A 13,097-nucleotide genomic window follows, 5' to 3' on the forward strand; every position below is an offset into this window, starting at 1 on the left:
GCAGAAAAAAGCATTAACAATACTTATGATTAGCCAATTTCTCTCAATAAAATGAATTGTAAATGTAGACACGTACAACAAGGCTGGACAAGTTAATAACGTCCCCATCCAAACAGATGACTGTTTTTTTGTGGATGAGGCAAGGAGAGGCAGATTTTTCTTTAAAGGGTGATCTTATTGGTTCAGATGTATGTAATCCAACAATAGACATTATATTATTGCATTCTTTATTTACTGCTACACATATGGTGGACTTATGATTAATGCTGATACTTGCTCAGTTCTTGCCTATGTTACTTGATCACTGAATCAGTTCTGTGGTAGACACTTTTGGTTTACTACTTAATCTTTCAAGTAACATATACTTCTGAATAAGTTCTTTAGGCTAACATGTATAAGTAGCAGCATTGCTAGAATTATGTCCCTGGATCCCAGGAAGGCTTTAATCATAGGCACTGGTGAGGCAGCAGGAGGTAGGGGTTCGTGTCCGTTTACAAATACTATATTTCTTTGGTCTTCTTGCATAGCATCATCCTTGTCCAAACTCCCGATCGTCAGTCAGCTTGTGCTCATCCATTTCCCTGTCTCTTCTACATCTTTTCGGACAACAAGAAGGATTTCACAAGGTCCCTCGGAGATGAATTTATGCAGAAATTCTCTTTGTGGGGAAAAAAGACAGGAAGGATGAGTCACTTAAAAAAGTAATTCTACCACATTTTTATCAATGGTCAAACATTCAATTATTTATAACAACAATTATAAAATGCCCACCAATAAAACTTATCTTCGCCTCTCCACATAAGCCGCTTGGCACCACAACATTAACAGATCAAACGAGCAGTACAAATGTGCACTCTCTAACTAAGTTCCAGTACACTGGTATGCTATGATTTTAATCTCTTACAACTTTCAAAGATACTGACCTCACCAGAAAAAGCCCTGAAAATATACACAGGACCTTTTGGCAATCCACATGACTCGTCTATGGCCACAAACACAGGGCAAAGAAGGATGATGTTTTTATTATGAAATCTTGCAGGGTTTGTTTGCAGTGAAGAGAATACCAATAGGATTGTTTTAATTAACTTCCATAACTTTATTTTACTACAGGAGACTACAAAAGCAATTTTTGGAATGATGTATATTTTTTGTATAGGTGCAGGCAGAACAGAGCAAATGTATTCCGGTTTTAGCTTAACTCACCCATGCCCTTGGTCTAAACTGGTCCATGTTTAATGGAAAGAAATTACCTGTGGTAATTTTGAATAAATTGGATAAAGTTCCCCCTGCTGTACAATAGAGGATATTGCGTGTCACTGGGGAGTTCCATGACAATATAGGGGAACGAGAAAGGTTATGGAACTCTGAGCTGGCTTGTAATATCCTTATTAAGTACGTGGGGGTAGTTTATTTCTTATAATACATAGTCACACAATGACATTTCTCACAAACCACTTAAATCCTTGATGCGTAGCTCTTTCATACGAAAGAGAGAGAATGTTTGCACACATGAAAAATAAAAAACAGAATCTCTAGTGCAAAATTAAACATAAAAAAGGCTTTTAAATAGTTTCTGAAGAAAGATATTAGAAGCTGTATAATTCAAGTCCATTTTTTAAAGGCTCAAAAGAAACATGCAGAAAGATTATACCTTTTCTATAATTACCCAAGGAGTGCAAAAAATAAACATATAGCCATAAATATCTACTTTCTGCGTGGCACAGTTCAGCTAGATAAACAGATAAGGAGAAAGAAAAGAATGCCTACTTTGCTGCTTTAATTATAATTATGCTCTGTAACTTGACCTGCCTTTACCGTCGCAGCTGGCTCTGGCAGCAGGCATTGTGATGTCAGAACTCAACTGTAATGAGTTATTACAGTTGCATTCTGATGTCATTTCTTGATAATCGGCAAGTTGGTGCCTCACACCATCACAGATTTTAAAGAAATTAGAGACAGGTTTTTATACAGCAATTGCACAATCCCATGTAGTATAATACCACCACATGTATGTGATCCTTAAATCACAATGGTGTAACGAGGTGAGTGCTTGGTTTTATTCTTGACTGAGCCAGATGCTGGATATTCTACACATCACCTGAAGTCTTTTTAATGCTACAATTGTGGCTGACATGGTATGGAATGAATTGGAAACATAAAAAAGGGACAATTAGTCCCAAGTTTAAGGTATCTGATGACTGCACAGACCGTTAAGTTAAACTCCTTCCATCACTACTGATTACTAAAATGTTGCCTCGGAAGGTACAAGACATCATAATCGCATAGAGCCTCTTAAACAAATTATGAACGCATTGGACTGGGTACATGAAGAAGCATTCTTCAAGTGTAGGGTGCTTACAGGGTCTTTCAAAAATCCTCATAACAAACGCAAGTTTGCCTTTATGGGTGCTGCAAAACTAAGGCCCTCATTTTGAACACGGCAGGATTTCCCGCCTTGTTCAGGCTGGCAGTCTTTTCATCGACCGCCAGCCCCCTGGAAAACCCGCCGGCCGTATTATGTTTTCCCCGCCGGCCTGGTGGGGAACACGTCCGTAACATTGAGGGCGGCTCCATTAGGAGCCGCCGCCAATGTTTGTGTGCGGCGGGTGCAGAAGCACCCGTCGCACATGTCACGGCCCGTAAATTGGGCAGTGACATGCGCGACGGGGGCCTACACGGGGGCCCCTGCACTGCCCCAGCTACCCTTGCTGATGGTATTTCATCCAGCCGCCAGGCTGCCTGGCGGCGGGTGACGGCTGCCGCTGGCGGCCGTCAACCAGTTCATTATGTTGCAGTTCGGCCCGCCAAACCGGCTTGCGGCTTCAGCCGCCACTGCTGGCATGGCGGGCCGAACCGCCATGTTCATAATGACCGCCTAAGTCAGTAATTCTGGATCCACTGCAGAAACTCAAAATCCCTTATCTATGCTCGCCTTTTATGATGAAAAGCATATGAAAGGCAGAAAATAAACACGGTGAATAACAATGGGTTGTTTTATGGTGACGGAGGAAGGTAACAAAAATTACATTCTATCCTTGAAGATCACAGGGGAGCTAATGCAGCCATTTGAGATGATAACACCAGCACTAGGCTATTTTGCTTTTAACTTATAAAGCAATTTCAGGGGCTGGTGTCATGGAGGCTCTAATAGCCCAGGAAAATCTCTGGAAGAATACATTTCACAACCAAACAGAGGCTAGTGCATCTGCTTCAAAGTGAGGTTTCTAGATTAGAGGTTTCTACATTATGTGGCTAAGAAGGAAAGGAGATTACATTGGTGCTTAAAGGACTGGTATTCATGACATAAGGGTTGCCATGTTACATAAGGCTACTCTGGAAATAGAAGAAGTGCATGGGTTTTTCTGTGAATCAATAAAAGAATCACACCTTAAAGCCTGAGACAAGCATTCTCTTGCCTTGCACTGGGAATCTGGACCCAAAAGACAGATAGCATAGCATCAAACTGTCTGATCTGCCACACATTCCAGAAGGACCAACTGTTGAGCATCCATCTAGTGAATAATTGGCACTCCTTCCCTGAAAATGTAACCTCTTCTTTCTATACATGCCTAATTCCTAAACCACCTCTTTTTGGAATGGTTTCTACTGCCCTTGAGTCTAGTTTAACACTACCCAAGTACTGAACACGTTCACCATAATTTGAGGAAAGCTACCAGACAAAACGAGGCATCATCATCCTATTCCCAATAAGATTGCTTTAGGAACAGTTTTGTAAATCAGATAAAGTAAATGTCTGAGACAGGTACCTGAGCGCTATCTCGTCGCCTATCTTTGCGGGACCTTTAAGCTTGGAATCGAGGTTGTAGTAAAGGCCGTTCACTAAGCGGACAGCAATCCAGTGCTTACGTCGGATAGGCAGAGACAATATACCCAATGAAATATTTGATGGGATATTTAAGATGAATCCATGGATCTCAGATAGGACTAGCTTCTCCAATGACCTTGTAGAAAGAAACAACAAGAATAAAAAGATTATGGACATTGCCATGAATGAGACACTGGGAGGTGGAGGTGGGTGGACTTTAATCAATATTTTCAGGATCCTCAAAAAGTGCTGTTCACTAGCACACTTTCCCACATATAAATTAATAAACATTCTGTTATATTAACCATTCTACAGTTCACATTTGTTTCCATTTAATGATTAACTCTTTTAAAGAACTCATGATGTTTATCAAGTTACAAATAATCCATTGTGAATGACAGAAAATGCAGCACAGAGACAATATTACAGAATGAAAAAGTGTGGGTAAACGTCACTGTTTGCATTAACATGTATGTGTATAGCATCACTATAATGAAGATGAGTAAATATGACTGAATAGTTTCATGCTTGTGGTTGCATGTTGGTGTGGATATATTAATTAGTGGGACTATGCAGCTCGACTACAAAATCTGACAAAGCATTAAGGATATATGTGGATGATTAGCTGTGTGCCTGAGAGGAGGGAAGACTTCGGTTCTTAACTAGGATGACCAGCTTGAAGAACTGGAAGAAGTTCACTGAAATGAAACAGATCCATAAGAGTGCAGAGCACCACCATCTGTTTCTCCACCTCAAAGAATCTGGAGGAGAAGCTGCTCTTCTCTAGCTTCAGGAGCTTGTGAAGATCTAAATCAGCACCTGTTACTGAGCATGATACGTAGCTGCATGAGGAAAAGGGGGAAGCAGAAATCAGAATTCTGAACCGTGATTCACCACTGAGAGAATCCTGTTTTTTTTAGAAATGTCTCAATTGTTAAGTGTGTAAAGATATCTTGGCTTCTCCAGGTGCATATGAAGGTATGCTACCTACAAGCACAGTAAATCAGTTTTGACTTGGTAATATTGAAATTATTTATTTAGTGATAATGTTGGACTAGAACCTTACCATCAGAAGGAAGGACCAAGACACTGTACTTGGGTACATGTGTAAAAGGAGACTATTTTAAATAAGCTCCCGCTTGGGTTGTAGCAGCCAAAAGATGTACTTTGCCCCAATTTATGACATTTCGTAGGGCAGATATCTGTCAATGGCCATGATGTAGTTGAACACTTTTCACTCTTAGCTATATGGGAGTCACTTAGTTGGGTAAGCTCATATCCTACTAAAGTACATCTTCCCAAAATTGCCTGTGAACTGGACTGCCATAGGAGAAATAAGATGGAACTTCTTAATAGCAGAACCTAGAAATGATGTCTTAATTGTCTAGGGCAATGGTTCTTAACCTTCTAATCTCTGGGGACCCCCACAGAGTCAATACTGGAAGCCAGGGACCCCTGCCTACACGTTTAATGATTTAAACCGCAAAATACAACAACAAAAAATCTGAAACAAGCATTCATCAAACAAATACACAAATGATTATATATTATATTTAATTCCCAATCCAATATTTTAAAAAACATTTTTTTAATTTTAATAGGAAGGTTTTCTAAATTTAGTTGAGGCCACTAATCATCCATACTATATTCTGTTTGATGAACTTGCACTGCTCAGAAGAATCAATCTTAGTATACTAACTTTTAGCCTCCACCTCCATAATCCTTCACATTTACAGAACGTTTTTCAATTTTCCATTTCGCTTCTTTATTTAGATACACTTTATTAATCGGTTCATATTATTTAATTTGCTAATTAGTTATAGATCCCCTAAGTAGGTTCACGGACACCCGAGAGACCATGGACCACATGTTGACCACTGGTCTACAGTGTAAACATAGTATCGGAGTGGCCTTGACTTAGTTCCTGAGCTGCTGACAAACCACATATTTGATCTTGGGGGGGTGAAAAAGCAACAACATTTAATTTACAAGAGCTCTACATTAGTACTGAAAACAAAGGTAACAGTCAAAAATCAAACTACCATTTTCTGCACGCAATACTAGCTTGCTGTGTTGTCCCTCAGGCAAGTCAGGCACAAGTGGCCCTAATATTTCTAGGAATTATGTCTCTCCCTTTAAACCTGGATGCGACAATATTGATTCTGTAATGAAGTCAGACACGACAAGGGACAAATGTGTAAATATATGTCTATGTAGTTATTTGTAGCATACGACTCTCATCCCAGAGGGTGTCCTGGCGGCTACGCAGGCATATTCAGAACTAAGAAAACAGTATATTAGTCACAGAGGGAAAACAGCAACATTTCCAGAGACTTTGGAAGACTTCAATTTTGAGACACATGGTAGGAGAAGGCTCAGACCCCAAGACAAGCTTTCTTTATCTTGGGTAGAAAGAGAAGGTAGATATGAGAGGAACAAAGGTAGTGAGAAGCATCATATGGCTGAAACAGATTTTAGATGTAAAGCTGACCTGTTTTGTAATCTACAAAGAGGTCTGAACAAGATCTGTTTTTTGAGAGGAAACCAGTGCAATTTAGGCAGAAGATGGGAAACTGGTGATTGCCTAGGGGATTTGCACAGAACACGTGCAACAAAGTCCTGTATTATCTGAAGCTAGGTAATGGATTCCTTTGGTAAGAGCAGGTAGAGTGTGTTACCATAATCTAGGAGGGAGATGACAAACTAAATTACAGTTGTTTTGCAATTCTCTGGAAGCAATAAGAGTGGTTTGCACACAGTATGACTGTACCTTGTTGGTCATCACATACCAAACAGAAGCACTTCCTACACAGGACCAAAATAGTAACAACACTCTTCCAACCATTCACTTCGAATAGGGTAGTTGTGTGCTCCCCAGGTAAGCAGGTGCTTTAGTGCCCTAAACGAACAAGTTACTTAACCTGGGTAAAGCCTTATCTGGCTGAGACTATATCAAATTGCAGATTCCTTACCTTAGAATTTCCCCAGGTGTCAGACTAAATCTGGAAGCTTTTTCTTGAGCAGTACCCCTATGCGCCAGCAAGTAGCGTTGTTCTGCTCCATGTGACATCTGCGACATCTATATAGGTGCCACCCAGGTGCACTGACGTCAGTATTTTTTTCACTACTTTCCACGCCAGAAACGCTGAGCCATGAAGAACAATGACAAATGGTGTGCAAAACTAGGGCCCTTAAAGGGAACAGCCCTTTCCCTAGAAATTCCTTTGCAGAAGTGGGGATGAAGGGTGGGTCGGTCAGGAATCTGCGGCTATATAAATTCTAACCAGATGAGGCTATATCAAAGGTATGTAACTTGTTCATCTGATAGAGACTTATAGCCGCAGATTACTTACACTAGAATAGATAGCCAAGCAATACCATCCCAGGACGTGGTCTCCGGACCAGTTTCAGATGAGGAGATCCTGCAGAACGAAATAGGCAAAGTGCCCATCCCTGAAGACCTGACTATCCAGACAGGATGCTTTGTGAACTTGTGCAGGGAAGCCCATGTTGCTGCCTGGCAGATGTCCAGGACCGGAACTCCACATAGTAACGCAATGGTTGCAGCTTTAGCTCTGGTAGAATGACCTCGAAAGCCCTCAGGGGGTTGCTTTTTGGCCACTGCACAGCAGACTTAAATTCAGAGAAAGATCCATCTGGAAAAGGACCTTTTCTGCATGGCCATCTTTTCTTCGCTCCAACATACCCCATGAGGAGTTGGTCATCCACCTGGAACTCTTGAGTTCGATAAAGGTAGAACAACAACGCTCATCTTCTTTAAAGGGATCCTGAAGAGCGTAAAAAGTAGGCAAGATAATGGATTTGTCAACGTGAAATAGAGTGACCACTTTTGGAAGAAAAGAGGCTTTTGTTCGAAGCCTTCATGTGTCAGGGTAGATGGTGAGGTAAGGAGGTTTGGATGACAAGGCCTGAAGCTCACTCACTCTTCAGGCAGATGTGATCACCACCAAGAAGTTTGTTTTAATTGTAAGGAGCCTGAGGGGACAATTATGGAGAGGCGCAAAGGGAGCACACATCAAGAATGTCAAAACAAGATTAAGGTCCCACTGAGGCATGATAAATGGCAAAGGAGGAAAGAGATGAACACAACCTTTTAGAAACCTATTTACAATAGGGATGGCTAGTCAGGCAACAAAAGAAAAGCAGAGAAGTAGCCCTGGAGGGTGCCCAGAGCAGAGCCCTGCTGGGCAAGGGAGAGAATAAAAAGGAGAACCTGAGAAAGGGTGGACAGAAAGGAGAGCAACTTGTTTTTCTGCACACCATGCCACATTTTTTCCCCCCCATGGCAGGGGTCTATCATCTTAGTGGAGGGATGCCTGGCTCCCTTCCTGCTGCAACAGAAGAAACTCCCGAAGTGGCAGCCCGATTGGAAGACTGATAGCCACGCTCAGTAGTTCTTGATCTTCTTGAAAACTCTGGGCAGAAGTGGTATGGGCTTAGAGGTGTACAGGAGGCCTGCGCTCTACTCACGACAAAAACAGTCTCCGAGCAAAAGCTATCTTGGAAACTCTAGCGTGCAAAACTGGTGACATCGTGCGTTCTTGGCGGAGGTGAACAGATCCAACCAAGGCTCTCCCCACTGCTGAAAGAGACCTTGTGCCACCTCCTGGTGGAGATGCAATTTGTGATCCTCTAGATATCTTCGCTGTGTTTGTCCGCCCTGGCATTCAGAGAACCCACGAGGTGTTGAACCACCAGGGATATCCCCTGATGTTCTAGCCACATCCAGAGATGGGCGTCTTGGGAAAGGGTCCACAACCCCACCCTGCCCTGTTTGTTGCAGTAGCACATGGCGTTGATATTGTCAGTGAACACCTGCACTGGCCTTCCCTTGATGGAAGATAGAAAGGCTTTCAATGCCAATCGGATCGCTCTGAGCTCACCAGCAGGTTGATGAGGAGTCCAAATTCCGCCGGAGACTTGAGTCGTCTGATCTCCACCACTCCCACATTATGGAATGTCAGTGAGGCAGGTGAAGGCAAATTGTGCCATCAACCTGATGCCCATGATGGCATGAGGGTAGATAAGGAGAGTTTGGAGGCTGCTGGTGGGTTTGTAGACTGACCTGACCGCTAGGTGGTCGACCCACGAGGTCTGTGTGTACTGCACCCTCAGCCATAAGAGAGGCTGGGGAGCTAGCATGTGTGGTGGCGGGGGAGGGTATTGGTGCAGCTGGGAAAGTATTGGTGCGGCCGGAAGCCTTTCTGTAGCCACAAAGGAGCAAAAGGCGAATTGTGGGTGACATGGGGTCATAGAAAGGCCCAAGGACCTGGCCGTAGCCTGACTGTCCTTAAAGAGCTCCAGCACAGAATCCCCTTTGTCTCCGAAGAGACAGGAGCCACCAAAGGCATGTCCATCAGAGATGATTGGACATCCCCAGAAAAGCCAGTCATCCTCAACTAGGTGTGGAACCTCAAGGCCACCGAAGAAACCTCTCTTCCCAGTGAGTAGGTTGTGTCATGTCCTATAGTGAACTTTGCTGCATCTTTTCCGACACCAACAGCCTGAGAGATCATGGCTCGGGCCTCCACCAAACGTGTCCCACAGCATGTGGGAGTAGCAGCCCAAAATGCATGTGGTGTTCACGGACTGCAATGCCAGGCTGGCGGAAGAAAACATCTTCTTCCCCAAAGAAGAGGCCTTCCTCTTGGATTCCCCATCCTGGGGTATGCTAGGGAATGTGTCAAGATTTACATGAGAATTATAGGCTGGGAGCTCAAAGCTTGCTGGGATAGGGTATTGGATGAGGAAGTTTGGGTCCCCTAAAGCGGGGCGGTGGAGTCAGGCAGCTTCACTGAACAGGAATAGCGGTTCTGAAAGGGAGACTCCCAGTTGCAGCACCTCTGTCACGACATTAGCCTTGACTGCCATTAAGGGCAGCAGAAGGTCAAGGACCTTGGTCACCCTCCACACCATCATGGCCAATGATGCTTCCTCCTACATAGCCACGGTAGGGGGAGAAAGCATACCAGTATCTGGACAAGCATCCAGTCCGATAGTTTCAACCAGTTCCTCACACCCATCTATATTAGGGTTTTCATAAGGCTGGTATTCTTCAGGGACCAGTGGCCCCTCCCATTCCTCCCAGATTCCTAGCCCATAGGAATGGAGCTCAGACTCTGACCTGCAAGACATGGCTCCAGATCGCACTAGAAACAGCTTCGAGCAACGCCTTACCAGGAGCTCCGGCATTGAGTCTGGCATCGGGTAAGGTCAAGGTGGTACAACTGCCACTGGTCCAGATCCAGGAAAGGATTCTTGGCGCCTGACTGGAGCAAGAGCTGCTGGCGCAGAACCAGGAGGGACCCCTGCCAACCCCAAAGGCATGTCAGAGTCGTCGGCCTGCCCATATATGAGGTGCATGGCCTCATAGAATTCCATTAGTTGTGCAGGGGTTGCTCCGGCTCCCAGAAAGTCAGGGAGGTAAGAAGTTGGCCCAGGAGCAGGCTCTACCTTGGAGCCATGCCTTGATGCATAACGCTTCCTCTACGGCTGGTCCCTTTACGATCCTCTCAACCAGGACCTTGAGCTTCGAATGCTGAACCACCAGGATCTTGAGGGATTGCTCTCTCAAGGCCTTCTGGCTTATGGCTCGGCGGTTGGAGCACAACTTGGAGCCGTGGTCGGGCTCTGGACACCAAAGGCATACAAGATAAGGGTCCATCACTGACATCGGTCGATGACAGGCACTGCAGGGCTTGAAGCCGGGCTTCTCAGGTGACTTGCCTGCCACATCAAGAGGAAAACCTCAAAATGTTGTTGACAAAATGTAGAAAAAGTTCCGTCAAAAAGTGACTGACGGGGTAGCTCTTCTCTGGATCATCGTTGGCTGGTGCGGAAACAAAAGAAGTGACGTCGCACACCTAGGTTGAGCCTATATAGGTGCCCCGGATGTCACTTTCAGCACGGACATCACCTCCGACGCATGCAGAGCTGAACACCATCACCTACTGGCGTGCAGGGGTACTGCTCATGGAAAATCTTCCAGATCCAGTCTGACACCTGTGAAAATTCTAAAGTAAGGAATCTGTGGTGAAAGGTCTCGATCAGATAAAAGTCATATGGTCTACATAAACGTTACAGTACAAAATAATATATTCCAGTAGACACAAGAGGCAAAGGTACAAGTGATTTAGGGAGAAAAGGAAAATACCTTGTCAAATGAAAAGCCAAGGTTCTTTACTTACGTGGAAGATTGAGAAGTAGGTCCAAGGTCTGAAGATTATCATAGGCGATTTGCAGAAAGATGACAAGCCACCTAAAATGAGGACTTCTGTCTTGTCTGACTTTCATTGAACAGAGGTATTCCTCATCCAGTGAGCTACATTAGACAGAAAAGTGTGGAATTGAGATTGGCTGTTGTTATTCTTGATGTCTATGCTGATTGTTAGTTGTGAGTCTTCTGTAAAGGCTATAAGGGGAGGACATAAGAACGAATTTGGCGAGCAAGGAGATGACATACACTTTGAAGAGGGTAGGGCTGAGGAAGGAACTTCTTGGTTGAATTACTTGGCAGGTGACTGGCATGGAGAAAGAAATACCAACTCAAAGGACTCAGCAAGGAATAACTGAAGCCATCTCAGTGCAGTGCCTTGATACAGACTAAAGATAGTCAGGTTTTAAGGATGGAGTGAGACACTGTCAAATGTGTTTGAGAGTCTAAGAGGAACAGGGTAGTAATGTTGCCCTGCTCCAAAGTCATCCAGAGTTTCTCTGAGATGCCCAGCAAGGCAGACTCAATAATGTGGAATGGTCAAAATCCTGAATGGGTGATATCAACTATATTATTGGATTCAAGGAAGTATGACAGTTATTTATGGATATTTTTCTAAGGATATGACTGGGGAATGGAGCAGCGAGATGAAAATGGAAAGAACTGAAAGACCCATCGTAAGCCTTTTTTTTGTCAGAAAAAGCACTACACAGGTCTTTTCTGAACAGAGAGGACCTCAATTGCATTTCGATGCATGCATACTGCAAAAACTGCTTACGTGTGGCCAAACTCTGGTCCCACGTAGGAGAATGAGTGCAGGGGGGCCCTGGAGCCCAGAGTAAGTGGAAAAAGAGGTGTTATACGGAATAAATCTGACTGACTTGCAATGGTCAAGGGAAGACTTTTTGACTCCTGAATACACAAGAAATACTACATAACTGGTGAATTTGAGTTCCTTCTTGCAGTACTTGAATGCAACTATATAGGTGCATTTACCTGCTTGACTATGGCAGGTAAAATCCAGCAGGTTCCCTCAAGGACTTTGCAGTGGCATTTATTAATAATAAGTTTAGGGGTATACCATGAGGAGGAAGGTTTGGCAGTGTGGGGGCCCTGAAGGTTCCGAAGAAGTCACCTTATCAATTGCATTAGTGATCCAAGGTGGTAAAGTCATCAGAGTTGTTTTCCATGGAGGAACCTAAGCCTAAGTGAGTGGAGTATAGAGCATCAGCAAGCTCAGTGAAGGGTCTCCCCACACCATTGTCAGGTAACCTCCAGAATGAACAATGGTAGGAGTACGTGAGGCAGTGTGTAGGTTAAAAGGGACTCCAACGTGATGAGTTTACCAAAAATAGACAGGGGTAGATCTTTTAATATTCAGGTTGTTAAAGAATAGTGAATTGTAAATAGGACTCTAAGATCCTGGGGTGATTCTACTAGCAGGAGAAGCCCAACTACTGTTTATGAGTCTAGAAAACAGGCATAAACATTAACTGAGTGCAAAACTGAGTGCCAGGGCCAGGAGAGCAGTAAACTAAAACACCAACAAACAATAAGTATGAGGATAATAATTCAGCAAAAATTGACTGGGGAAAAGGGAACACATGAGATGTGAGACTCTCAGAAAACTATGGTAATTTACCCCCCCACCAGATGAACAATTTAATAAACAAGTTACTTACCTTCGGTAATGCTTTTTTCTGATGGATACAGTGTCTACCTGTGGATTTCTCACCTTTTGAATACTCCCAATGCACCAGCATTCCACGGAAATGTTTCCTTCTAGCTCTCCACGTCAACCAGGACGTCACAATGCAATGGCTCCGCACGCAACTCCATCTGATGCCATAAGAAGTCCTCACAGGTGTGCTGACGTCTGTTTCACCCATTTTTTTATCGTGCCTTTGAGGTGGACAGGTGCATAACAACATCACAAGCACAACATGTGCAAACTCAATACAAGAATTTATATATAGATCCATATATTTAACATACATTCTGTATATAGAATTTGCCAGAACTACATATATATATATA

General features: G+C 43.6%; 1 protein-coding gene across 6 annotated transcripts in view; it reads right to left on the minus strand.

The window, feature by feature from the left end:
• Positions 1-210: 210 nt before the first annotated feature.
• JOSD2 (Josephin domain containing 2) overlaps positions 211-13,097 on the minus strand; it is a 142,194-nt gene continuing 129,307 nt past the window's right edge. For all 6 annotated transcript variants that reach the window (XM_069217269.1, XM_069217271.1, XM_069217270.1 and 3 more), the window contains 2 exons: positions 3,768-3,962; positions 211-658 (listed from right to left, as the gene is read on the minus strand). In XM_069217269.1, coding sequence (XP_069073370.1) covers positions 559-658; positions 3,768-3,962 — 295 coding nt within the window. In that variant the 3' untranslated portion in view covers positions 211-558. The remainder of the gene's footprint in view (positions 659-3,767; positions 3,963-13,097) is intronic.

The sequence above is a fragment of the Pleurodeles waltl genome, chromosome 12 (genome assembly GCF_031143425.1).
Source record: "Pleurodeles waltl isolate 20211129_DDA chromosome 12, aPleWal1.hap1.20221129, whole genome shotgun sequence".
Lineage (NCBI taxonomy): Eukaryota > Metazoa > Chordata > Amphibia > Caudata > Salamandridae > Pleurodeles > Pleurodeles waltl.